The sequence below is a fragment of the Pleuronectes platessa genome, chromosome 13 (assembly GCF_947347685.1).
Source record: "Pleuronectes platessa chromosome 13, fPlePla1.1, whole genome shotgun sequence".
Taxonomy (NCBI): Eukaryota; Metazoa; Chordata; class Actinopteri; order Pleuronectiformes; family Pleuronectidae; genus Pleuronectes; species Pleuronectes platessa.
In genome coordinates this window covers 22,788,376-22,813,546 of record NC_070638.1, presented here as the reverse complement: position 1 = coordinate 22,813,546, position 25,171 = coordinate 22,788,376, and the positions used below count along the sequence as shown (strand labels likewise).

Below are 25,171 nucleotides of genomic sequence, written 5' to 3'. Positions count from 1 at the left end.
CCATCATTGGAGCTTTGCAAGTTTTGCAAGTACTGGCAAAACAGACTGAGTTCAGATTGACCCTGTCAATTATTTTAAAGAATAACTACCAGAATTTTCATTCCTTAAAACCAATTGGGTCAGTTTAGATGTCATTTAGGTGTGTCATAAACCAATTCAACCAATACAAAACTTCGAGGAATGTGCATCTTGTAGGGTTGAGGATGGAAAAAGCTGTAGAAGAGCATCAGATGAGATCAAGGAGAAATTCCCAAACAAACAACAAGGCTTATTGGACATGTGGTTTTACAACAGTATTTTGTTAAAACACTTTTTATAAAAATGTAACTGACACAGGTGTACTGCAGCTTGCAACAACGTCATCCTTTTTCCTGGTACTGCCTCATACACAACATACTGGAAAATGGGCACAACTAACTCTGTGTCATTGTCTGTGTATGTTTGTTTAACAGCTGAATCAAGTAGTCTATGGACAGCAGCTGAGAAGAGGATATCGGACAGGTTACTGTAAATTTGTCAAAGTAAGTGAGACAGTGAACATCACCTGGCGTCGACCTGACACCAAACAGCCACACCTTGATACATCTTCCAGTTCATCTTCAAATATTTGAACAAGCCTTACCTTCATTTGTTTTAATAAGCAGGACAAAGGCCACCAGAACGAAGCTGATCCTGCATGTTTACTCTCAGGATTCGGCTAAGGTTATTATGCAGGACCATGAAAGTCATTCCACGAAAAGACTTAATCAACAACGTTTTAGTTGTCTTGCGTTTCGACTTCTTGACCTCAAGAAAAGACGTGGATAACAACTTTGGAATGTGTTTGTTAGTCAAGCAGAAGGGAAGGGAGCATTTGTAGGGAATACTTAATTTAATCCACATTTTGCACTCTGGTGGCACATTTTTGTCAATAATAGGATATTGAATCATGAATAAATAGGCTTTGGATACACTGACAAACTTGTTGGCATTAATTCCTAGTTTGAGTCTGTAGTTGGTATTGGTGCTTTGATGGGTACTGACAGAATTGTTCACAAAAGGTCACTTTCACTTTTGGTTCCATGTAGAAACACAAACGTCGGTGTAATAGTGAGTCAGTGTTGTAGTTTATTGAGCTTTACAGTCAGTTCACACTGTTTACTTCACCTCATTGTATCAGACACAGTAACCTTTAAGACACGGGCACGCACACACACACACACACACACACACACAAACACACACACAAACAAACCACAGCAGTGCTCGTAATCCTCCCCACCTCCTAAAAAAACAATGAAGCGAGTAATGAGAGTAAAGTGTTCCTCCTGATCTTATTGGAGGCTCCGAATTCAAACAGCAAAGACCATTATTCTGTATTGAAGCTGTTAATAGTCAACATTCACTGTCAACAATGAAAGGACATTAAATGTATCAAAGAATAAAGACAGGATGATACGAATGCAAAATTGTAGCCTCTATATACTTTGTTAGTGAACCAACATGATGTTAATCAACCCTTTAGCGTCTATTGGGGGGCTCCAATAGGATGGATCCAGTATAAATATAGAACTTAATGTTCAATGTGGTGTAAACTGACCTTTGAGTATGTGTCTTTAAATAGCTTTTAAATGGCTAAATATCAGGAGACCGTTTGCTGGATAAACAAGAAATGAAATGTCACAAGTTTCCAAGACCGGCTGTGTTTGAGTGTCAACAATGGGAATGATGAAAATCTAAAGCAACCCTTTGACTCATATAAGAAAAAAGAGAGGTGACTGAAATTCACACTCTTTCCAACCTCTGAAAAAAACCCACAATATTAATGTTTTTTTCTATAGTAATTATGTTCTGAATGTTATGAAATAAAAAAATGTTTATTTCTGCATTGCTGAACAAGGAAGATTTTGACAGCAATGATCAGTAAGATGTTTTTTTGAGTGTCATTACCTAGAAATTCATGTAATGTGAATATCCTCATATCTATATTCTCTTATAGGCCGATATAAAGCTCATAATTGTTTAATCCTTTTTAGATTTGTCTGATTCCAAATGAATTAGTTGGTCAGGATAGTCTGTAGACTGTGTGTTAAACTTGTGCAGTAGTTCCATGGCAGCAATGGTCTGTACCATAGCTGCATTTGTATGCCCTTAAGGTGTATCCACCACATTTGTGTACTGTGTTCTTGTTTGTGTGTGTGTGTGTGTCTGTGTGTGTGTGTGTGTTCTTGTGTGTGCATGTGTGTATGTGTGTGTGTGTGTGTGTGTGTGTGTGTGTGTGTGTGTGTGTGTGTGTGTGTGTCTGTTGTTTATGTTTCCTTGTTTTGACAGTTGAGATGGTCTGGTTATCAAGTTTCCTTACATCTCTCAGGAAACACACACATACATTAATACACACACTTTATATAGTCATAATTGGGGGGAGAGAGTGAGAGGTTGTTAAAAGAACACACAAACACACATTGTTATCAATAGTTTCTCAACCCCCAGTCTGCAGCTGATCTATAAGCACATAAACTTCCCCTCTCTCCTCCTGTTTGCGCTCCTCAGCCCTCGTCTTCCTTCTCTCCTGGAAAGAAAAACAAGCATTAGGATAAAAGGAAAGCAAAAGAGAGTGCAGATGAGTGAGAGGAGAGAGACACTTGTATGTCCTGTGTTGTACTTGTAGTTTGACAAGTTGTGTCTTGTCATCTTGGCTCATATCATCAGGTAAAACGTTAAAACGCCACAGAGCTAGTCTCCTCAAGAGAAGGGCGTTCAAGACCTCTGATGACCTGTCCATCTGCAGTGCCACATACAATCATACGGTTCAATGAGATAAACACCGCCATTTTTCATAAGATGGACAAAATCGGTTGCTATTCGCATATATATAAACGGGTCATAACAGATCCATGCAGGAGGCAGGTACCACCTGGTTTGGTCTGAAAGCCACACCTCTTCTTTCATGTAATTACTTATTTTTGTATTTCATGTCGTCTGCCTATCAACTCTCCAGCATTTCTAGAAAGGCACCAGCACTTTGAAAAAGTGACAGTGTCCTATGGCACCTGCAGACTTTTACCTTATGTCACCCTTATTCTCTCGTATATTTTTATTCCCCCCCCCCCCCCCCCCCCATTGCTCTCACCTATCTACCTCTTGCAGGACCCGTCTCAGGTGGGTTTCTGCTGGTGGGATCAGACCAGTATCCATTTACACTGTAAACAATGGTCCTCTGTTCTCCTAGCCTCTGGTCCCTGCCCTTCCCCTGTGTCCTCCTTTTTCATTCCATTGGCACCATCACCTCCCTCCACCACAGCAATCCCCTATCTCCCCCTCTACCTCCCTCCTCCCAATAGACTTCTTCCTCTGTTAATTCATTTCAGTCTCCACTTCTTTTACTCTCTCCTTTCAGGCCCTCTCACATTGTCTTTGACAATCAAAGCATTATAAAAACTCTCTCAGCCTGCAAAAGTGTACTATAAACTAACTGCTGCACTCATTTCAATAATAAACATTAAAGTAAACAGCTGTTTTAGTTCTGGATTAGAGTTCTCCTTGAGAGGTGTGCCCCAAGCTGCAATTCTTTGTCCACTGCTTTCAAGCTATAGGTCCTTCTGGGTGACATAGTGTATAGGTGCAACTAACATGACCTAACAGCTAGGCTATTAGTCAAAAAACGACAATCTTCACCGGGGCTCAGCCAAAGACTGCATGGAAACACACTTACACCAAAATTCCTCTGCAGTTCTTTGGTCCTCTGGTTTGGTAAAATTTTAATTTCCCCCGAAATTCTAATGACTTCTGGGTCTTTTGCCCTTAACAGTTTAAAGTTAGGACTTTTATTGTCTCATTTGTCTTCTCTTCAACCTCAATGTTCCATCTGAATTCCAGAGTTCCCTCCTGTCTTCTTACTGCAGTGCTGGTGAGCTAAATCTGGTATCCCTTCATACATATATAGGCTGGTCCCAGATGGATAGCTGAACTGGGTTAGTTCTTCCAGGGCTTGATCCATTATACTAAGGCTTCAGAGAACACAAATACCTCAGGGAAAGCCTGTTTCCAAAATGTCCCTTGTGATGAAATGCACTGAACCAACTCAAAATACAGAGAACACTGTTTTGGGGATGTGTAGAGAAAATTCAATAGTTTTTTGCTGCACTATTAACAAACTCACAAAAAAAGATCAACCTGCTTGGCACTCAACGTCAAAGCTTTCACCTAGATACATAGTAAAGTGGAATATTTAGCAGCTTAATATTTACGACAAGAGTTAGCGAAGACCAAAATATAATGTAGTATAATATTGGAAATTTATTCAACACGTGGAGACAAAATGGCAGAGAGTGAATACTAATTTATCCTGTCTCCCTTTCATCAACTGTTTCCTAACAAAAAATTCTAAACTTCTGCTTAAAACATCCACAATCACATGGTGAAAGGTAAATGGACAGCATATATATAGAGCTTTACAATATGATCCAATGACCCATTCATGCATACATTATACTCTGTTTCTGTATACAGAGCTCATCCATTATACATATACACACTTATTTGGTTCACACAATTATTTTTACTGTAAATTGCAATTTGATATTGATGCAGAACACTGGACCAGTCATAGGTTTGGATGTATACTTCTTCATAAGCAGCTTTCCCAGCTAATGTATGCTAAAACAGGAGACGGCTGAACTGTTGTTACCTTCCATACTCGTAAGGTAAGGACCCATTGTTTTCTGAGTTGAAGTGATACGTGAGAGTCACTGGAAGGCAGCCCGAACCATCCGGTCACTGAGCGGCTGGGTGGGACGGAAGTTGTCCCCCAACATCCCGTCATTCCCTTCCAGCAGCTCAGCGCCTTTGACATGAGAGCGCAGCCTCCGAAACTCCTCAATCTGCAGAGACCGAAGAGGAAAGATGTGATTTCAAAAGCTGACCTGGGTTACAGCTTCATAACTAAAGGCTCCACACATCACAAGTTTGTCTGAAATGGTCACATCTACCTGCTCACTTCTCAAACACCTGTCTGTATGTGGAACCCATATCTCGCTCATGTACAGCAATCGGCTTCACACTTGTGTATTGTCAGTGGCCCGGGGAAGTGCTGTGCCAAGTGTGGTGCGAGTTGGACGCGGGATACATTCAATATTAATAAAATTCAGTAAAAAGACGACAAGCGCTCTGTAGCAGTCAGTGGGGGGAGTGTCATGATTCTTCCCTGGCTCCTATGAACTATATTGAACAAGACTGCCTTGGTTCTGTTTATGGACTCCTTAGTTTATGGACAATTATCTTGGTGTCCTTGTGTTTAGATTTGTGTTTAGTTGTTATTGTGAGTTCTGTTTCCTGTTGTATTTTGAAATTTTGTTCCTGTGTCTCCAGCTTTATTTCCTTCCTTTGTCCTGTTTCCGGCCCTTGTGATCGTCTGCAACAGCTCCTCATGTTTTTCACCCGTTTCCCTGCCTTGTGTATATAAGTCTCTGTGCTATGCTTGGTCTTTGTCAGTTCATCTCGTTCTTTATTGGTTGTGCGTTCCAGCTCTTTTGGTTTTCCTAGTGTTTCTCCATGCTTAGATTATTTCGATTTTTGCTTTATGGATCCTGCTTTTGTTCTGCACTGATTTCCCTCTGTATTGAAATCAGCCTGCTTTAAAGGCCACTCTTTGTTTTTTCACCTGAACCTCTGACTCCTGCATTGAGGTCCTCCTGCTCTCCGCTCTGTGAACTATATCTAAATATAAACGTGTGAAAATTTAAGCAGATTCAGTTTCATTTCATGGAAAAGCATTGACTGTAAAATCTTTATCGCAGATAGACCAGGTCACCAAGTTTAATAACTTCATCCTGCAATCTAGACTGTTTATTAAAAGTTCTGCACACGACAAACAGTGACAGTTTGTTTTATATATACATTCTAAAGGAGTAGTGCCACAGACCAAGAAACAGCTAACAAGTAACAGCCGCGAATTCGAAAAAAAAAGAAAACAAATATCCCCCGGTGAAAAAAAAAGACAGTGACACAGATGTCTAGAGGGTTTGTGGTCATAAGAGCCGACAGCGGTGTCCACATCTCGCCTGAATAATGCAGAGGATTTGCTGCTGAAGCGGACGCTTTTGTTTTGAAAACCTCCCTCTGTGTTGTGCATGTGTGAAAGGCAGACTGCGGGGCACCTCCATAACCAATTCTCTGGATTTTACCAGCAGGTCCTGGCCGAAAACATCTAATGATGGAGTGAGGGAATCAAATATAATCCTGATGATGAATGATTATGAGGATTTTAAAAGCATTCTTTGCTTTAATTTTGTGATTATTTGAGTTGGTATTTCAGTATATTCCAACAGTAAGCATATAGGAGATGGGCTTATGAATGGGGTTTTGACAGATCTGGTAATTTCTTTACATTTGGCCACTGCAGATATTACCCCATTTAAACACATGTTTGCTTTGGCAGATGTAGAGTACACTACATCTGCCAAAGCAAACACAATAAGAGTTCTTGTGCTATTAACTTAGCGATGGAGGATTTAAAGCCCACTGTCCAACCTTGCAAGCCATAGCAGCTGTTGAATAAAGCACACACTTGAATATTTGCAGCACACAGTTTAAGTGTGCACACACACTCTAGGTCATTCAGCTTTAAATAATAGGCGGATGTTTGAGATATGAACTCTATGTAAGCAGTGCCTGATTTTTTATAGCACTTCTCCTGTGTCTATTCAGCAGTCACACCATGGCTGAAAACAGGCTCCTGCAGCACTCAAAGCATTATGTCATACATACAATGCATAATATTGTCGGTGGTGGTCAATGTGTTGTTGTTATTGTGTTGTAGTTCTATCAGTCACTTTTCTAAACTCTCCATTCTCTGCACTTATCTAAACGAGGTTACAAAGTGCTTCACATTAAAGTCCTAATGAAGAATCGATTCTAATCAAATATATTCTGTTCAGTCCAATTTAGGAGCCAAATCATAATATAATAAGATTGAGACTTTAACTTTATAGAGAAACCCAAAAGTTCCCACAAAGAGCAGCACTGTGGAGTCTGTGGAGAGAAAAAACTCCCTCATTAACTGGGAGAAACCTCTGGCAGAACCAAACTCAGTATGGGCGGCCATCTGCCTTGACCGGTTGGGGTGAGCAGAGAAAAATGGGGGGTGGGTGGCAAAGAGGGAGTAGAAAAGAGAGAGAGATGGGGGTGGGGGGTGGGAGAGAGGGACAGAGAGATCAGGAACATCACACTTAAACTCTGTAAGACTGATTGTTACATGAAACTAATTACTAGTCGCATGTTAGAAATGCTTTCCCGTAAAAATACATCAGGCAGGGAGTTCCAGAGCATCATGGCCCTGATCGAGAAAGCCCGGTCACCTTGAGTAGCCAGCCTTGACCTAGGGACGGCTTACAGGGACAGACTGTCCGATCCCAGGTTACAACCGGGATTAAAGGGAGTTAAGAGATACGAAATGTATGTGTGGGCCAGCCCATGTTGAGCTTTAAAAGTTATGAAAAGAATCTCAAAATCAATCCTGAGTTTAACTGGTAACCAGTGAAGGGAAGCAAGAATTGGCATGATATGAGCCCTACGGTTTGTTTTTGTTAAAATACGATCAGCAGTGTTTTGAAAAAGATGCAAACGAGTTAATATGGTGTGAACAAGGCATACAGGGAGTTGCAATAATCCAGACTGGAAAAAATAAAAAGCATCTATTAACTTTTCTAGGTCAGTGAGAAATAGAACTGATTGGATATTCAGAAGTGTTTCGGAGATGGAAGTAACAGGATTTAATTATTTGTTTAACATGTTTTGAAGTTCAGATGGGAATCGAATGTGACACCTAGATAACTGAAGGAAGTTAAGTGACATACATTCCTTAATGGTGGATAGGCACTCTGTCCTTCAAGCATGACGTGTCTGGCTTGAAGGAGAAGTATTTTTATTATCGGTATAGGAATGGTATGATATCCCATTAAAATGGCGGATGACTTTTCCTAATGGGAGCATGAGAGTGAAAATAGAATGGGACAAGAATGGAACCTTGTGGCACTCCACACATCAGTGGAACCAAGTATGAGGTGTTATTTCCGAATGGTTATTAGTCTATCTGAGAGATATGACTAGAACCAACTAAGGGCAGTGCCAGATATGCCGACGCATAAAACCGTGCAATCATCAGCATTGCCAGATATTAGTAAACCATTAGTTATTTTAAATAGAGCGGTCTCCATACTGTGTCGTTTACGGAATCCAAACTGGAATTTGTCGAAAATGTTATTATTCTCACACACATCTAGCAGTTGGGTCAGAACCACCTTTTCAAGAATTTTGGATATGAATGGGGGTTTTGAAATGGGCCTATAATTTTGATTCGTCAAGATTTTTCTTTTTCAATAAAGGCTGAATGGCAGCTTTCTTAAAATAATCGGGGACTTGGCCAGAAGAAAGGGAGCAATTAATAATTCTAAGTAGGCTGGGGCCATAGTAGTGATTACTTATTTTAGGATTGAGGTGGGTAGGATGTCGAGAGGGCTTGAGGACGAGCGCATGTGCAAAACAGTGTTGATGAAATTTCACTTCCTGAAAGTTGCTAAGTAGAATGGGACGGGCAAGATACTCTGCGATATTTGGGATGATGGTGATTGCTGGTTCACTGTTTGTTCTAATGTCAAGGATTTTTTGCCTAAAAAAGGATAACAACTTTTCACAGTCAGTATGTGAAGTGGCTGGAAGGGCAGGAGGAGCCGGTTATAAGTCTTTTGATGGTTTTAAAAAGGAATCTGGGATTATGGTGATTACTGGTGAGTAGTTTGGAGTAATATTTTGCACGGCATGTTTAATTTGTTTATTATAGGAATTCAGGAGGTCCTTCGTATTCAAAGAGTGGACATGCAGTTAAGTCTTTTCCAGTTCCGTTTTTTTCTGCACAGCCTTTTGAGGCCTGTCATCAACCCATGGAGAGGTGTTAACAGGTGGTTTCATTCTTGTTTTAATAAGGGCTATGATATCTGGTATGTCTGGTATACATATGATATGTGGTTTGACAGGTATTTGACAGGCATTTGACAGGTTACTCATTAGCTATTGAGAAAAGTATTCAGATCGGATGACTCGTAAGGGATATGGTCAAGAAAAGTTTGATGAGAATTTTGAGGCACTATGTTCATTAAAAATGCGTGAGCTTTTTGAGCTTTTGATGTTTTTCGGGGCAACGTGGAGCAGAGAGTCAAACTTAACGCAGAGATCGTCAGAGACGAAAAAGTTCTCTAAGGTCAAGGAATTGATGCTAAGCATGAGGGTGAAGACTAGATCCAATGCGTGGCCGCGGTTATGAGTTGGACCAGTCACATGTTTAACGAGATTAAAACATTCTGTAATATTTAAAACTTCCATTGCAAAACCTTTGGTTTGGGTCATCAATGTGGATCCTAAAATCGCCAACAATGAATGTCTATCATAGTTTAAAACAATGATAGATAAAAGTTCAGAGAATTTGGAGGCAAAATTAACTTTTGGTTTAATTTTGGCCATCTCCCGGGCCATTATCCCTGGGATTAATTAAACATTCAAAGTTCGGTTGGCAAAGCTCTAGCAGTTGGGTGTAATTGCCAGGAGAGAAATCGGTCTCACTAAGGAATAAAAGGAGGGCCAGTCGCACAGGTATGCTCTGGCCAGTAGAGGGGCCTATGGGGACAGAGGTTAGGTGTTTAGACCTGCAAACTTTATTTATAGTTCTTTTGTTTGACCTGAAGTTAGTAACGTCTTTATATTGATTATTTGGTGGATGGTGCACCGTTTGGAGAAGCTAGTGGGGGCTAGTGGCAATAGGTTTCCTCAGTTTTTTAAACTAAAGTCAACTTGTCTAAGTTAACAGTGTATGGACATGGCCTGAGGCAGGAGGACAGTCAGAGGTCTTTGTTTGTGTTAGCATTTAAAAGGGCCAGCAGGTTGCTTGATGGCACGGATGAAAGACTGATGTAAATGTCAGTGGATTATTGTCGCCATCCTCCACAGCAGCCTGCTCGAAGAGAGAGAAATGAGTCAGAAAAAGGATGATTTATAGTTTAAATCTGTCAAAGGCAGATTGGGCACTTCCTGTACTGCAGTGAATGCTAGAGAGCCACAGATTAGTGGTCCCCAACTCACTAGCCCCGTTGTCTGCTGCTCGGCCCAGCTTATCTAGTCGTGTAAGAGGGAGTGGCAGCTTTTCATGAACAAATTATAAAGTTATATACTCCAATCCGCGGGGTGCTGGAGACAGTAACGTCATCACAGAGTGAGAAAACTGCTGGACCGAGGCATCGGAGCTGCCCTCAATCACTTTGTGTGGGACAGGAGAGCAGAGGTGGATCTGTTTGTTTCCCATGTAAACGCACAGTGCATGGTTCTCCATGAGCATGACGGGCAAGCCTCCACACAGTCCTGCCAGTCTGAGGTCAAATCCTGTATTTATGCCTGAAACAATAATAATTAACCCCCTCTTATAAATCCAAAGTTCCTTCCTCGGAGGAGGTTTTTCTTCCTCCTCATAGAATTGAGTCGTAGGAAGAGTCTCACTGCCTCTGTCTGGTGTGCACACTGTCTCTTGATGTTGGTGTCCACAGTAGCCTTCAAGTGGACCCATCCCACTCAACATCAGTGCAAATATAAGCTATGATATTGCAGACCTACCTTTAAATAGAAACACAATATGCATTGAATGCATGTAATTATGAACGCAAAATAAAACATTCTTAAGCTTCGACAGATTGCACTCCCTCTCCTTGCCTCCCAGTGGTTTGGTCCACTGTTCACCACTCTCTTCTCTCTATTTCTCTCTTAGAGCGATATGATCTCAGTTTTTACTGACTTCCTGTCAGTCACAGCTCTGCAATAGTTAGTTGCAATAGTAAAAACAAATGATGAGTCAGACACATTGACTTTTTTTTTATTTAACATTAAACCGAACCGCATCTGTTTCTTTTACTTCACAGTTGAATCTGACCTGGTCACATTGGTACGTCCTACTGCGTCTTCTAAAGTACATGTGAGGCAGGAGGTGTATCCACAATTAAAATGTTCATAACTCAGTGAATTCTCTACCCATTTTGAAGCTGCTGTTTCCTCTTTTACAGATGTCGGACGTGTATAAATGTTTATGTTATATAACAGAATGCTTGGTTACATTAACAATTAAGGTTTGATACAAAAATATTTGATCTTTTGTAGATGATAGTGTAGTAATATTTTTATAATATTTAAGATAAATTTACCCAAAAGAGTTAGGTTGTAAGTGCATTGTTTTTTCTTACTGCATGCAAAAGGGCTGACACTGTAGATTTTTTGTATCATTTTGGAAGTAAAGGAATTCTCAATTCATTGATTCAACGATCACTATTATAAAAGTTCAATGTCTATAGCTTCATTATGTTGTGGACTTTTACACAGTGACTGCAAAAGTTTAGAGATCGGCTTCTTCATAAAAAAAAAAATCGAATTAGGCATAATATTTGCTTTAGCTCGGTTGATGTGTGTTGCTTCTCTTCTGTAACTGTAAATAACCTTTGAAGAAAAAGATAACAAATCTTTTTTCACTGCACCAAAACAACAAGTAAGAGTAAGGACACCGGCGACATCAAATGCAAGTTGATATAAGAAAGTAATAAAGTGCTTATGGAAATGTTTCACAAATGTGTTCATCAAGGAAAGGCAATTCAGAGAGAGGAGCTGAGCACAGACAGGCAGGGACAGTCAGACAGAGGCATACACTCTCAGGTAAATTTGCTAGTTTTTGTCTCAGAATTATGATGTAAATGCGCTCTTGTATTAAGACTTGTAAAAAGTAAAGACATTAGTGAATTGTGTTGTTATACGTATGGTAAAAAAAGCTTATTTCAGTTCTAGGAGAAATTGTCAGATCCAGGGAGTGAGACAGGGGCCCAGCATATCATGAGGACCCTATCGCCAGTACCAGCACAGATGATAGGGCCAGAGGTGCCAAAGATCATGAGGACCATAAATATATATATATATATTAGCACAGGCTAATGAGCCCTCACTGTTATTTAAAGGCGTATTCATTTAGCTGTGGAGATCATGTGTTTTTGTTTACGGCACATCAACACGTCTGTAGTCATCACAAACTCTCTTGACATCATTGCTTGGTGTCTTATCTTTCATTATGTTTTATTTTTTCTGATGCATGCTACAAGCATCATCAACTCTGGAGTGATGAAGACTTTTGAAATACAAATATATGCTACATGAATTTGATTGTTCTTCTTCAATTATACAAACTTACAAGCCATCTGCATCTTCCAGGAATGAACATGCTTTAACATGTACTTATTTTCAATTAATTGATTATCTTATTGTTGCTATGTTTGTAACATGCACAATACCAGGATAATGGAATACACCTGAATTGAATGCAGCCATCATTAATGTTATTAGTAATCCATGTGGTTTAACTACTACATAAGTAGAACTTTCAGCTGTAAAAAATAAATAACAATGAGGAAGGGTCTGTTGCCAAGTATTATTAAAGCATGACATTTTTTAATTAATTTTCAGCTTATTTTTATTGTGAGCAGCTGAGAGCTAGATTTTAGGAGAGGGTATGACAGAGAGGGTTGTCCACTAACCAGAGGGTCAGCAGTTCGATCCCTGGCTTCTCCAGTCTACATTCCCAGGTGTGCTTGGGCAAGATAACAAGTGCCAAATTGCCCCTGGCGGCTGTGCCGATGGGGTGTGATTGGATGCTAGAAGTACTGTATGAATGTGTGTGTGCTTTGAGTGGTTGAACAGACAAGGGCTATATAAAACCAGTCCCTTGACATCTACTTTCTAAGCTCTTTAGATACTTTTCAACAATGAACCATTGCAAAGCTCTTATTGTGAAGGAGCAACAAGAAGAGCTTGTTTCCTCACATAAATTTGATGAAAATCTAAAATGATTTTCTTAATAAACCATTCCATGTTCACAGTTCCTGTTCTTTTTTTGTTTGTGGCGACCTAGGAACAGCTGAACAAGCTGCACTAAACAGATAGAGTGAACGAGTTTACTAATCCTTGTTTATAAACAGATGAAGTCCAACACCACTCTCCTCTGATCCTTGTTTTGCCCTCCACAATTATCAAAGAGAAGAATCCAGCTCTTCAGCAGCTAACTGCTCTAGTATGTCACCAACACTGTGACACAGTTGTTGCTGGACAGGTTGTGTCAGTTTCTAATGTTCACTGTGAACTGTTGCCTGCAGTGTTTGTAGGCTTGACAGGCAAAATAGTGAGTTGAAAGATGCTAAAACACTCAGTCAGGCTGAGGTGAAGTGAAGCGTTCTGGTATAATTCTGTTTGTCTGTCACGATAGACACACATAATTATCACTTTAAATACAACCATTATATATCACCATCCATTGCTCCCTTTGTTGTTCCCATCCCATTCTATACCTGCATGTTTGGAATGGGCTGCTCTCTTGGCCTTTGGTAATGCTACGTGGCAACTTCAGAATTACTTGTGAGTCCTCTACAAACAGGCCAACATTTTACTGTCACTATTATATATACTAGTATATTACTATTATACAGCTATGATAATATACTATAACTTTTTTATTGTTTGTTTGCTGGACGTTGCATCCAGAGCTTTTTCATAAACAGTTTATTGTGCTGAGTGAAAATTGTGTTCATCCTACCTGATTTTATAGTTAAGGTTTTTTATTAAATTAAAGCTAAATTTCCTTTATTACTGTTCACGAGTGTGATTTCTATATAACTTTGAAAGATTTACCACATCTTTTTTCATACATTGCATGTCATCGACAAAATCTTCGGACCCAAGTTCATAACTCTAAATAAAAGTTCACTATAAAGCAACAAAATTAACCTTGTGCTTTTACTTTGAAGAGAAACGGCTAAAGAGAAGGTGATTCTATAAATGTTGCTGCCATGATGAAGATCAGCACCTGTGTTGTCGCCTTCAAATATTGTGAAAATTAATAAAAGTATGGCTGCGATTTTGACCTGCAGTTTGACACAGCGGCCATCTGCTGCTGTAGACCATCTGAGAACGTAGAAGAAGACTTCTATAGAGCAGGCCAAACAATGAGTTGAAAGAAGTCGCATCTTATTCAATTCATATCGAACGTATAGTGTGGCCAAATCACACAGAACCTTGCACCGAGCTTCCCGTGACCACTAAAAATAAACGTGCGAAGAGTGAAGTTGATATGATGAATGGTTTGCGAGATATGAGTTCCACATACAGACAGATGCTTGTGGAATAAGTAGGTCGATTAATGTCATATATTGATAAGATAGAAAGAGAATAGTAATAACAATTTCAATTCCTTTGGAAGAAAGCAATTTAAATGCTTTTGATGTTTTTTTTTACGTGCATGTTTTACCTGCAGCTGTGAGATGGTGAGAGGGTAGCGGTAGAGGATCCAGGTCACATTTTCATTGCAGGGTGGGGTGGTCAAAGATCCTTCATACACCCAGTAGTCCCTCAACAATGGGTCTGTGGGATGATCAAACATTATATTTAGAAAGTATAAAAATGTTTGTGTGAGTGAAGGCAGCTTTTATTCTGACTATGCTGTAATTGCAGAACAATATACGATTACAAACAGCTGGATGAAGATATTCACAGAATGCAGTGAGAATACTGTCATGTGTTCATTACTGATATTAAAGGCAATTCAATTGTAAGTAAACTAGGTGCTGCAGTCAACTATCATATGAACACTCCAAAATCCAAACAGAACACTATTACATATAGGTAGATCATTTCCTTATCATTACTTTGAGGATAGTTTCAAGAGCTGCTCGTATTCATCATGTATTTGAAATCAAGTTGTTTCCTACTCACCAGGTAACAGAGTATTGGGGTTAAAGCATGGGATTATTTTGCTCTTCCCCTGATGGAAACACAACACAACACTAATTATTGTCATCTTGTTTCCAGTTTAACATCACCAAATCCATCCAGGTTTTCCAATCTCACCTTGTACTGTAGGTCCTGCAGGACTTCAGTGATGGCCTTCAGACCCAGGTGCTCTTTACCAATCTGACAAAAAGAGTGTCAGCAGTCAGTCAAGGACTGATCCATGAATCTGATACAAACAATGTCGTCAGTGATTGTCTGAAGGAAGACAGCAGATCTTACTTTATATCTGCTGTATCTTCACAGGAAGTTAACCGGAGGTCAAAACTAAAGAGGCTGTCACAAACAGGATGCATGAGCACTGACGTGCTGAGAAAGTCAATGTTACTAAAGTGGGCCGCGAAGGGAGAAGCACACACTGCTTATCTTACTCAACTAATGGTTTATTCAGATCTAGAAAAAGCCTGCAATTAATTCTTCATCAAGGTTATTTTGACGAGTTAATTCAACTTAATGGTAATTTTTAAGTCACTATAAGGCGGTGTTATATAATATACATACACTATTTGATCTAATGTTACATTCTTGTTTACCAGCTGGTAGTATTTTCCTAATGTGTGTCCACAAGACAAACGTATCAAGGACTCTCTAAAAATAGCTCCATAGCACAACTAGAGGTCTAGACCTCAACAAGAACCTTTAAGGGCTATAATCTTTGTGTTAAGGGACTATTTTTCACTCGTTATGTGTGATTTTATTTTTTAGCACATGAATATATAACCTTGATGCCAGCCTTCGAACCATTGAGCCTCCATGGAGCATTTGATGCTGTTATGTCTTGACTTAGTTCAAGTTTACCTGCACAAACAAAGCTATGATGAGGACTCCATTCTTCTTCCCCAGGGCGTCCTCCACAGTGTTAAACAGAGTGCTGTTCCAGTGAATGAGATGGAGCTGCATGAAAACACAACAGAACACAACTTGTATTTGAAAGGCCATTGTTGTAAACAGGTGTAGGGAGCAGTGGTAAGTCAGAGTTTAAGAAACCAGCAGCTGGTGGTGACTGAAGGTTTTCTCTATGGGCTCTTATGTCAAGTTAATGTGAACAGAGGGAGAAGAGAGCAAGTTGCCTGTGGAACTCAACTCCAAACAGATCTAGAGTTTATTGTCCTATTTAAAGGTTCATATTTTACTGGTAAATAATCGTATTGTAGTTTTTAGCAAAAGTCCCTCAATCAGCTGTGGATTGATTGATTGGTCTCTGGTAACAGATCAAAGTATGTATGACTGATTCAAATTAAACAACAGCTCACTGTATGTGTTACAGATGAAGCGCATCACTCAGCAGCTCATTGATATGTTCTGATGAGAGAAGATGTACAATCAACCACAGAGGCTTTTATTTGGCATCTGTTAACAATAGTAACAATAGTTAGTTTTAAAAGATAACAATAAGAACCACCAGGCTTATACTTTAAGCTATATGTGCCTAATATGTTCTACTAACTAAAAAATGAAATACTTTGTTCGTTATTGCCCTTCAACTGAGTTACAAAAAAGCTGATATGAAAATAATTATGATCTGCCAGCTCAAGGTATGCTTACAATGTTGAAATGTAAAAGTATTTGTTTGATTTTAGATGAAGATCGCAGTTGTGCTCAAAACAACTCCAACACTGATTGTTGAGAGAGAAACTTGTCACAACCTAACCAGCAAGAACAATTCTTCTAAACGATTTTGGTCAACCACCCTGACCTCGTCTTTACTGAGCACTCACACATGTGCCGCACATTTTTGGGTGAACTATCCCTTTAAAGCTCATTCTCATGTAAGGCAGGACCTGTATCTCCATTAACATGATTTGATTGGCTATAGGGCCTGCACTTTGGTATTTGATCAAATGAACATTCAAAGTTGAGCTTTTCTCTTTTCTACCGCTGGCAGTGAAACAAGTCAACCAACTGGCAGTTACGCAGCACATGACCTCACCACATTCAAAGTGAATGAGCAAGGTGACTGATGCGTCCAACACTGCGTGTGTTTCACCATGGGGAAGCACATGACTGTTCCGTTACTGTCCATCTTGCTGTTTAAATAGCACAGTACCCCTAACAGGAGGTGCTGGTTCCTCAGTCGATGCCCACAACTGGTAACTTAAAAGAATAGTATTGGAAATTTGAACACGCTAATATAAGCCACCTTCAAATAGTACACAAAAAAGAGTCAGATGCCAAACCTGAGTATTGAGAGAGGGTTAACGAAAGTTTAGTATCAAATTTCTGTCTAGGATTATAAAAACAATTGTGTAATTTATAGTCTTGATTTAGTATTAAGAACTGGGAAGATGATAAGTTACGCTAAGTCATAGCCTCCCTTCAAAAATAATGTATCTAAGCAAAAATACAATTAAGAGTGCAAAATTATGACCCACGAATGAACCAATGAAGAGTGAAGCACTGATTATCATCAAAGTCAGTGTGCTGCTGAGGCAGTTTTGGCATTTCCAAGGTTTCGCTTTTAGCATATAATATCAACTAAATGCCAGATGATAGGGCCAGACGATGAAGAGAAATAGTTCAACAACAGGAAACACACTCATTCAGGTCCCTTATGAGAGGGAGAAAGACAGATGAGAAGGTAGACACCATTGTCTTGACTGTACTTTCAGTGCAGAGCTGGAGGTAAGAAGCAACTTTGCTTGATTCAAACTCTAGAGGCCGAAGTCTAAAATCTCCACTCTCTTTCTTCAGTTTTAAAAATACATCTTTTAGCATCGCAATAGTCTATACTCTTGAAGTACACCGAATAATTTTGTGGCAGCAACTTGTTCTCATATTTTTTGTATTTCTGATGTCAGACAATGAAACTATGTAGTTTCTGTCCTATCTTTATTCATGAGTGAGGTCATTCATTTGAGGGTTTTAGATCTTCATGTGCAGATTTTTGCAAGTTTTGCCCTTGTTTTATCAACACTCAGATAAACAGGTACAGCACAAATATCCCGAGCGTCAGTTTGAACCTCCTCAATCTAAAGCTGCTTCTTCCCAATGTGTCCCGGGTACTGTCTGAGGGTGCCTGTATGTGCTTTTTGTGGAGAGTGGCTTTTAATCTACCTGCATGTCTGAGATCAATCTGACAAGTTTCCCACTCGCCTGGTGACCTACTTATATCATTCTCATAGACTGTACTTCTCATTTTAATTATAACATCATTATAAACATTTTCCTAAGGAGTTCATAGTCTCAATCACTAGTTTCAATTCAATTCATATTATTATTAATATTATTATTATAATTACTATACAAACTTTCTCCATCCAGATGAGCCACCACACAAGCTGGCAACATGTGCAGACTGAAAAAGCTTGAAATATGGCCAAAATATGGTAACTCACATAGCTGTCATTCACTCTTATAACTTGATATAACTGGGGGGATTTAAAGAGTTTGGCATTATTTGTTTTTGTTTATTATCCAACTCTAACACTTAAATGCCTCAAGAACTCTTTGTCTTCCATTTTTTCCACCATTATGCCTGATCCTATCCATTTGTATAGAAGTGTTACATGTCGGAGAAGAAAAAAACGGTTTTCAAGAACTCAAAAAGATGTGTTGTTTCTCTTGCTGAAGGACAACAGACAGGGCCAGAAGTCTAAATATCTACACTGTTGGTCTGGTAACAACCCCCCCCCCCCCCCCCCCCCCCCCACTCCATGGTCATGGCCTTAATGGTGTGTGTGTGTGTGTGTGTGTGTGTGTGTGTTTGTGTGTGTGTGTGTGTGTGTGTGTGTGTGTGTGCGTGCGTGCGTCCGTGTGTGTGTGTTGGCGTGCATGCCTGCCTGTGTACCTCCATGGGGAAAGCCTTGAAGTTGACAGTGTGCTCTGATCCTCTCTGGTTCTCTTTGCCCCAGTGGAATCGAACCTCATGAAGCTCAAACTCGTGATCACTGGGCAGCGGCCCCCCGGTAACCACTGGCAACAGAGCGGGAAACCCCGCGGCATTGTTAGCAAGCTCAACACAGGAAACAGAGGACAAATCAAAGATGTCAGGAGAAAAGTGAGTGAGTTAGATTTATTATTTGATTTATTTATTAAGAATGAATATGTCACTAACTACTATAAACCTCAGTGACTAACATCAAAAACCAAGCTCACATCCTGCTTTTTTAGCACTTCCCAAATCAGCGAGTAGTGTGTGTGTGTTGACATGATGTCATGTCTACTGGGAATCACCTGACTTGGACTTGAGAAGGATGCGGACAGTGTGTCCCTCGTTGATGACCTCACAGTCTCGACACACCACGTAGTTTGGTGATAAGCCTACGTCTAGGAGGGACGGGTCATACTGGGCCTCCCTGGAGTTTAAGTTAATTGGAGACTGATACTCGCCATTGGCTGCTGGGAAATGGAGTCCCCACTCTACACCTGAGTGAAAATAGGGAAAGGGACACAAAAATTGACATTACATACACTGTACATGTCTGTACTGTTATTGATCTGTGCATGTGCAGTGTGATGATTTAACAATATTAAACACACACACAACCATATATAGATATAGGTCCAAATTAAAATATGAAGTGAGGTATAGCTGAATCCCAATAAAATAGGTTTCCATTTTCAAACACTTTACATTAACATTTAACTATTTCAGGTTGGGGTTCAGGCGACAACGTCGGACATATGATGTGGACATACATCAATCAATCAATCAAATTCTATTTGTATAGCCCGTTTTCACTAATCACAATTAGTCCCATGAGTTACGAGTCACACCCAGACTATTCTCTGTAACATTTTAATGGGAATATGAATGGAATATTCTATTAGCAGCTCAGTTAAACATCATAATCAAATTAACATTGTAGTCCGAATAAAATCAACATTCAGATTATTGTTATTCGTAAAATCTAGTCATTGTTCAGTGTTTGGTTTGAATGTGACTGCAACAACGAGGGGAGAAGAGAAGGGAAGAAGACATGTTTCTTATTATTATTATTATTATTATCAATAATAATAATCACTTTTATTTATCTAGTCATTTTTAAGCAGGTTGATGTTGTAGAATCAGAATATAAGCAGCGTGTGTATTTGTAAGACATTATAATTTTAAGTTTTGGTTGAACGACAGCACACAGAGAACTGTCTCAGTCTAATGAAAGTGATACTTAGCGGGATAAAAGGGGCACACTAATCTGGATTCATTTCAGCTTTTTGCTGACCACAGTCACTCCAATGGTATAATGAAAACATTGTAAGATGTGTGGCACCCAATGTGTCTTTTAAAGGAGGAAAGCAACGCATTTGTTGAGTATCATGTTCTGGAAAGTCCAGTACCCATATATCCCTCCTAGAAAACCAACTCCAGTGCTCACAGTCTGTCCTTATACTGCAGCCACTTCACACACACATACACACACACCACACTGGCTGACTGTTCACTCCATGGCAAAGAGAAGTGAGGGGCCTGATCGCATTCCCTTTTTCCTCAGCAACTATAACCTTGACAACGATTTACTAAAGGCAGAGAGTGTTTGACTGCAGTTATACAACAACATAAAGGCAAACTGTGTCTGTGTTTCATAGCTCTCTGGTGACTGTGCACTGTAAGCCATAATCATACTCTGCATTTAGAAAAACTATCTCAAAGCTAGCAATTAGCTTGTGATATTGTTGAGAGCAATGATATAGTGAATACACCTTCATTGCCCTCTGTTGGTTAGCTGCATCAAAGATTCTACCTCTTCTATAACAATTTAAAGTGAAGACATCAACCACGCTACTTTTTAATGCTAGAACCTTGTAAATTAAGTTAATAACATGCAGTGAAGTTGTTTATCTAGTGATAGGCCTATTTGCACACTATGATATATTAATATTTCCCTGCACCATGACAAATAATGTTAATTTATAATGGTGGCACACTCTGTCTGTTGCTATATCAACAGTCTAGAAAAGACACTACAGGCCCATATATAGTTGACTCAAAAGGTATAATCATGTGGTTGAATCACCTGTGGGCCAGTATTGGGTGAACTAAAAATTAAGTTAAATGTTAATTTAGTTTTACTTGTTACTGTTCATAACACAAAACGTTTATCCTTTGCTGAACGTACTACTTAAAAAAAAAAAAGTAAGAGTGTACCCACTTCTCTAGGCACCACTACACCGCTGATCTTAGATAGTTCACTTTTCATGTTTCGGATTCCAATTCCTTATTTGATGCTTAAAAATGGAGTGAGATTTCATGATTGACAGCGGAGACTGACTCAGGATTGGTTGTGCAATTGTATTAGTGGGACCACTCTACTCCATCACCATCACAACATGGTAGCATCCATATCTGGGATATTTTGGCTTCATTTTTGGACAATTGGTGGAAATGTTGCCCACATCCAGGTCAGCATGCATTTTTCTCACTCACAGTTATTTGTATCGCTCTATCAATATTTCTTAGTCATGTTGTTGGTGTTCATTTTCTGAATAACATGTTACAATAAGTAATCCATTTGGTGTCGATGCAATCCTTGTGTAAAGTGATATATTACAATGGATTATTATGGAGCAGAAATTATTCTTACGATAACTTGATACAGCACTGAATCACAACTTTTGCGTTGCCCTGCCCATGGTCACAAGCAGCTGGCCGACACATTGTTACCATGGTGCTGCCTGTTTGTCTGATGGTAACAACAGACGCAGTTTCCTCTGCCCAGCCTCTCAACAACTTACTGTTCAGGTATTTGCTATTGATCAGCTTCTAATCGATGCTTACACACAGTTGCACATCATTCAGTATACTTACAGTAAGGATTTTACAGTTCAGTAACACAGCACATCCCTCAGTGCTCAGTAAAGGCAGCAATAAAAGGAAAACACAGTGAGAAAACGTATATACATATATGAAACGAGTGACAGTTATGTAATATTATATACTATTTCCATATGTCTGTAAATGTCTTGGAAAAGTATCAGTAAAGTAACATAGAAAATTATGACATTTTTTCTTTAAAAAGTTTGAATTGTTGCCAAACAACCAATCAGCTCCCACCAATGCTTGACGCTTTCACTTTTCACAACATGATGTAGTTTAGCCTGACATGTGCTGACTGACCTGAGCTAAGCCTATAACCTGTCATATAGAGGGTTACTCAGTCTGAGTCATCTGTCTTTTTTTGATCATGTCTACATCACAAAAATAACACTCATGATGCTATTATTGAATTATGATTAGTTATTTGTATCATTTGCATTGTATTAGTCAATGTCAATGTCAATTTTATTTATATAGCACATTTAAAAACAACTTGGTTGACCAAAGTGCTTTACAGGTGTATTGGTACAACCAAAGGACAGTAAAACATAATAAATTATAGTGCAAGTAATACAGATAAAATACAATTGTTAATGTAAAATAAAAAATAAAAAATAAAAATTAAATATAAGAAATACAATAAGAAAAATAAAATCAGCTGCGATGAAACATACTCAACTCGAGGAGAAAGCCTGGGAGAACAGGTGTGTTTTTAATAGTTATTAGTGTCATCTTTCCTTAGGCTACAGCTGTTTAAAATGTACATCCAGCATGAGAAACTAGATCTAATAGTAGAAGTAACAAGGTGGAAGTGGCCCCTGGTTCCAGACAGAAAAACCCAGTAGTTGTTTTTTGTATATAATCTTACATGTCTCTGGTGTGGGCTGATTTATCACTTCCAAGCATTCACAATGTGTTAGAGAATGACGCCGAGATTGTTAGGGTTAGGGTTAAAAATAATGGAGGATAAAAGATGGTATACATGCATGTCAGGTTTCAAATACAGCATGCATCACAGCAAGAAACACCCAATGAAAGACATTTTAAGAGGAAACAGCATCAGTGTTTACAGCAAATGCTCCAACTAAACCCAACCAATCCTTGGCAACTGCTGTGATGACCTGATGTGACCTTTATCATTCTCTTGATGCTTTGCACTTGGTGCTCTCCACATGATTTAAAAAATGTTTATAAACCTACATTTGTTCTAACAGTACATTTAAAACCAGTAATGTTATACAGCAATCTAGGGGACAAAAAATACAGTGACTTCTGATAAATTCTTGTCTTACACTTCACCAACAGACAACCAGGTTGTGAACCATATGTCAGTTCAAAACTCTTTTTAAATAACAAACATGCTGACACATTAAGTAATGACCACTCATGCTGCCTAAAGTAGCTTTTGACATTTTTTCCCAGCATCCCTCCATGTTGATGAAGAGCAGCCTACCTTCCTCGTAGCCCCAGCTCAGCTCATCTTTCTCCGGGTTATACTCGGACTCCTCGCTCACGCCGTCAGCCATGCTGTTCTGCAGTCTGCTCACTGTGGTCTGTCCTCCCAGTAGGCGCCCAGTCACACTGGTTTTGACCATTCACTGCAGACTGGAGCTTTTGCAGTCGGCCGGATGGGATGGATGGATTCCCAGCCAAGAGTGTTTTTGTCTTCTTTACCTCTTTTTTTCCCTCTCTCTTACTTTTCTTCTTGTTTCCTGTCCTCTGCCTGTGTCCTCTCCTGAAACTACTCACGGCTGTGTGTGCAGCTCTCAGCCTCTGTAGTGCTCTTTTCTCTCAGTTGCTCCTCCTTTCTCTCTCTCTACACTGTTATCTCTCCTCCTCTCTCTCTCTTCCTCTCTGTCTTTCTTTCTTTCTCTCGCTCTCTTTTCTCTGCAGACTGCAGGTGTGCTTGCTCACCCTGGCTTTCTTCCAAATAATGACAGATCAGTGTTTCGTTTTCATCGCCCTCACCTGCACGCTTCCCCTGCTCAGGACTGACAATTAACTTTCAAATGATTCAGCTTTAATTATTTTTTTGCCTCTCTACTATATTACTAATATTGTTTCTTAGCAGTATGTTATTTTCTCCCTTGGTTGTTTTTGGTAGTCCGTTGGCTGGAATGCTGGCATGAAAATCACGTCAGTGTTTCTTTTGGAGGCCACAGATCCACCCTTGGATGTAGGAAACAGCAGTGGTTGAGAAAACAGGCATGAAACAGCGGGGCGACAGAGCGAAAGGCCAAACTGTTCTACGACCTTGATTACTTCAAGATGGACAGCGAAACTCTCAAACACTGTACTGTATATAAAACACACTGAGAGGACTATAAAGCTGTAGGCACTGTTACACTTTCACATTCTTCAACTTCCACATGGGCTGAATTAAACAAGACAAGATGTATTTAGCTATTTTGTAGAAAAGCATGTGCAGTAAAACATCGAGGGGGACAAATAGTTCACAGTCCCTATTATTCTTCCTTCACTCTTTTTTTTCTCTTTGACAATTTCTATCCTCCAGGCAGCTTATGTTAATTGACCTACATGCTTTATCAGGAAACTGTCCTCGGAGCCGTCTAAATTCAGGTGAGCTCCCCTGTTTCCACACTGTGGATCTAAAAGCAGAACATGGACTGCAGTGTCTGTGATCCACATCTGAGCCAGTCACACAGAGAACAGGGCCCAGATTCATCAACCCTCTGACAGAGAGCACCAAAGTACAAACTTAACAGTATTAAAAAGGTAAAAGTCAAGTCAAATGATTACAACTGATCACATGTATGTTCAGATAGGTAGTGCCAAACTGAGACTGTGCTTTTCTACATATACTGTGTGTTCTTCAGTAATCTTTACTATTTATCATAATAACTAATGTCATTTACATGCTAATTTATTTAATTATATTTTTTTGATTTGAAGTGATTCTGCTTTTGGTAGACTAGGTATGTCAGAGAAAATATATAATATAGTATGTCACTGATGGCGATGCTCAGTGATTGAAATTTAACCAATGCCAGGTGTTATTTAGACTATGATTGCATAGATATCCTTCAAAATGTTTACCCTCATCAATGCTGCTAAAAACTTTAATCTTGATGATGTTTTCCTACATGTGGCATCTATTGCACGTCTGTCCGTCCTGGGAGAGGGATCCCTCACATGTGGCTCTCTCTGAGGTTTCTACGTATTTTTACCCTGTAAAAGAGTTTTTAGTAGTTTTTCCTTACTCTTGCTGAGGGTTAAGGACAGAGGATGTCACAGCATGTTAAAGCCCTATGAGACGAATTGTGATTTGTGAATATGGGCTATACAAATACAATTTGATTGATTGATTGATTTAAGTTAAAAGAAGTTTGATAATAGAAGTGTTTGGTGAGGAGTAAAGTCTGAAGTAATAGTTTTTGGAGTTTGATAATGCAGGCATGGCAACAAAGCTGACTACCTCAGCAGGTGGTCAGTGACCTCATAATGGTGCTAGATGAAAAGTTTCAGTGTCAACATAGTTATTACAATTCGTCCTGAAGAAGGACAAAGGTC

The 25,171-nt window shown here is 39.4% G+C and overlaps 1 protein-coding gene across 2 annotated transcripts; it reads right to left on the bottom strand.

Moving 5' to 3' along the window:
• Window positions 1–1,084: 1,084 nt before the first annotated feature.
• ca8 (carbonic anhydrase VIII) lies at window positions 1,085–23,762 on the bottom strand. 2 transcript variants are annotated; one of them, XR_008341676.1, is made up of 9 exons: window positions 23,094–23,762; window positions 19,060–19,251; window positions 18,674–18,798; window positions 15,685–15,780; window positions 14,947–15,009; window positions 14,812–14,860; window positions 14,348–14,460; window positions 4,667–4,859; window positions 1,085–2,548 (listed from the first exon to the last, which is right to left on the bottom strand). XR_008341676.1 is itself a non-coding variant. In XM_053438724.1 (8 exons), the coding sequence occupies exons 1-8, from the start codon at window positions 23,233–23,235 to the stop codon at window positions 4,725–4,727; spliced, it is 915 nt and encodes a 304-aa protein (XP_053294699.1). In that variant the 5' UTR covers window positions 23,236–23,762; the 3' UTR covers window positions 3,086–4,724. The 2 variants fall into 2 exon arrangements, 1 of the variants encoding a protein (XP_053294699.1); XM_053438724.1 differs by lacking the exon at window positions 1,085–2,548 and having other exon boundaries at window positions 3,086–4,859.
• Between the last annotated feature and the right edge of the window lie 1,409 nt (window positions 23,763–25,171).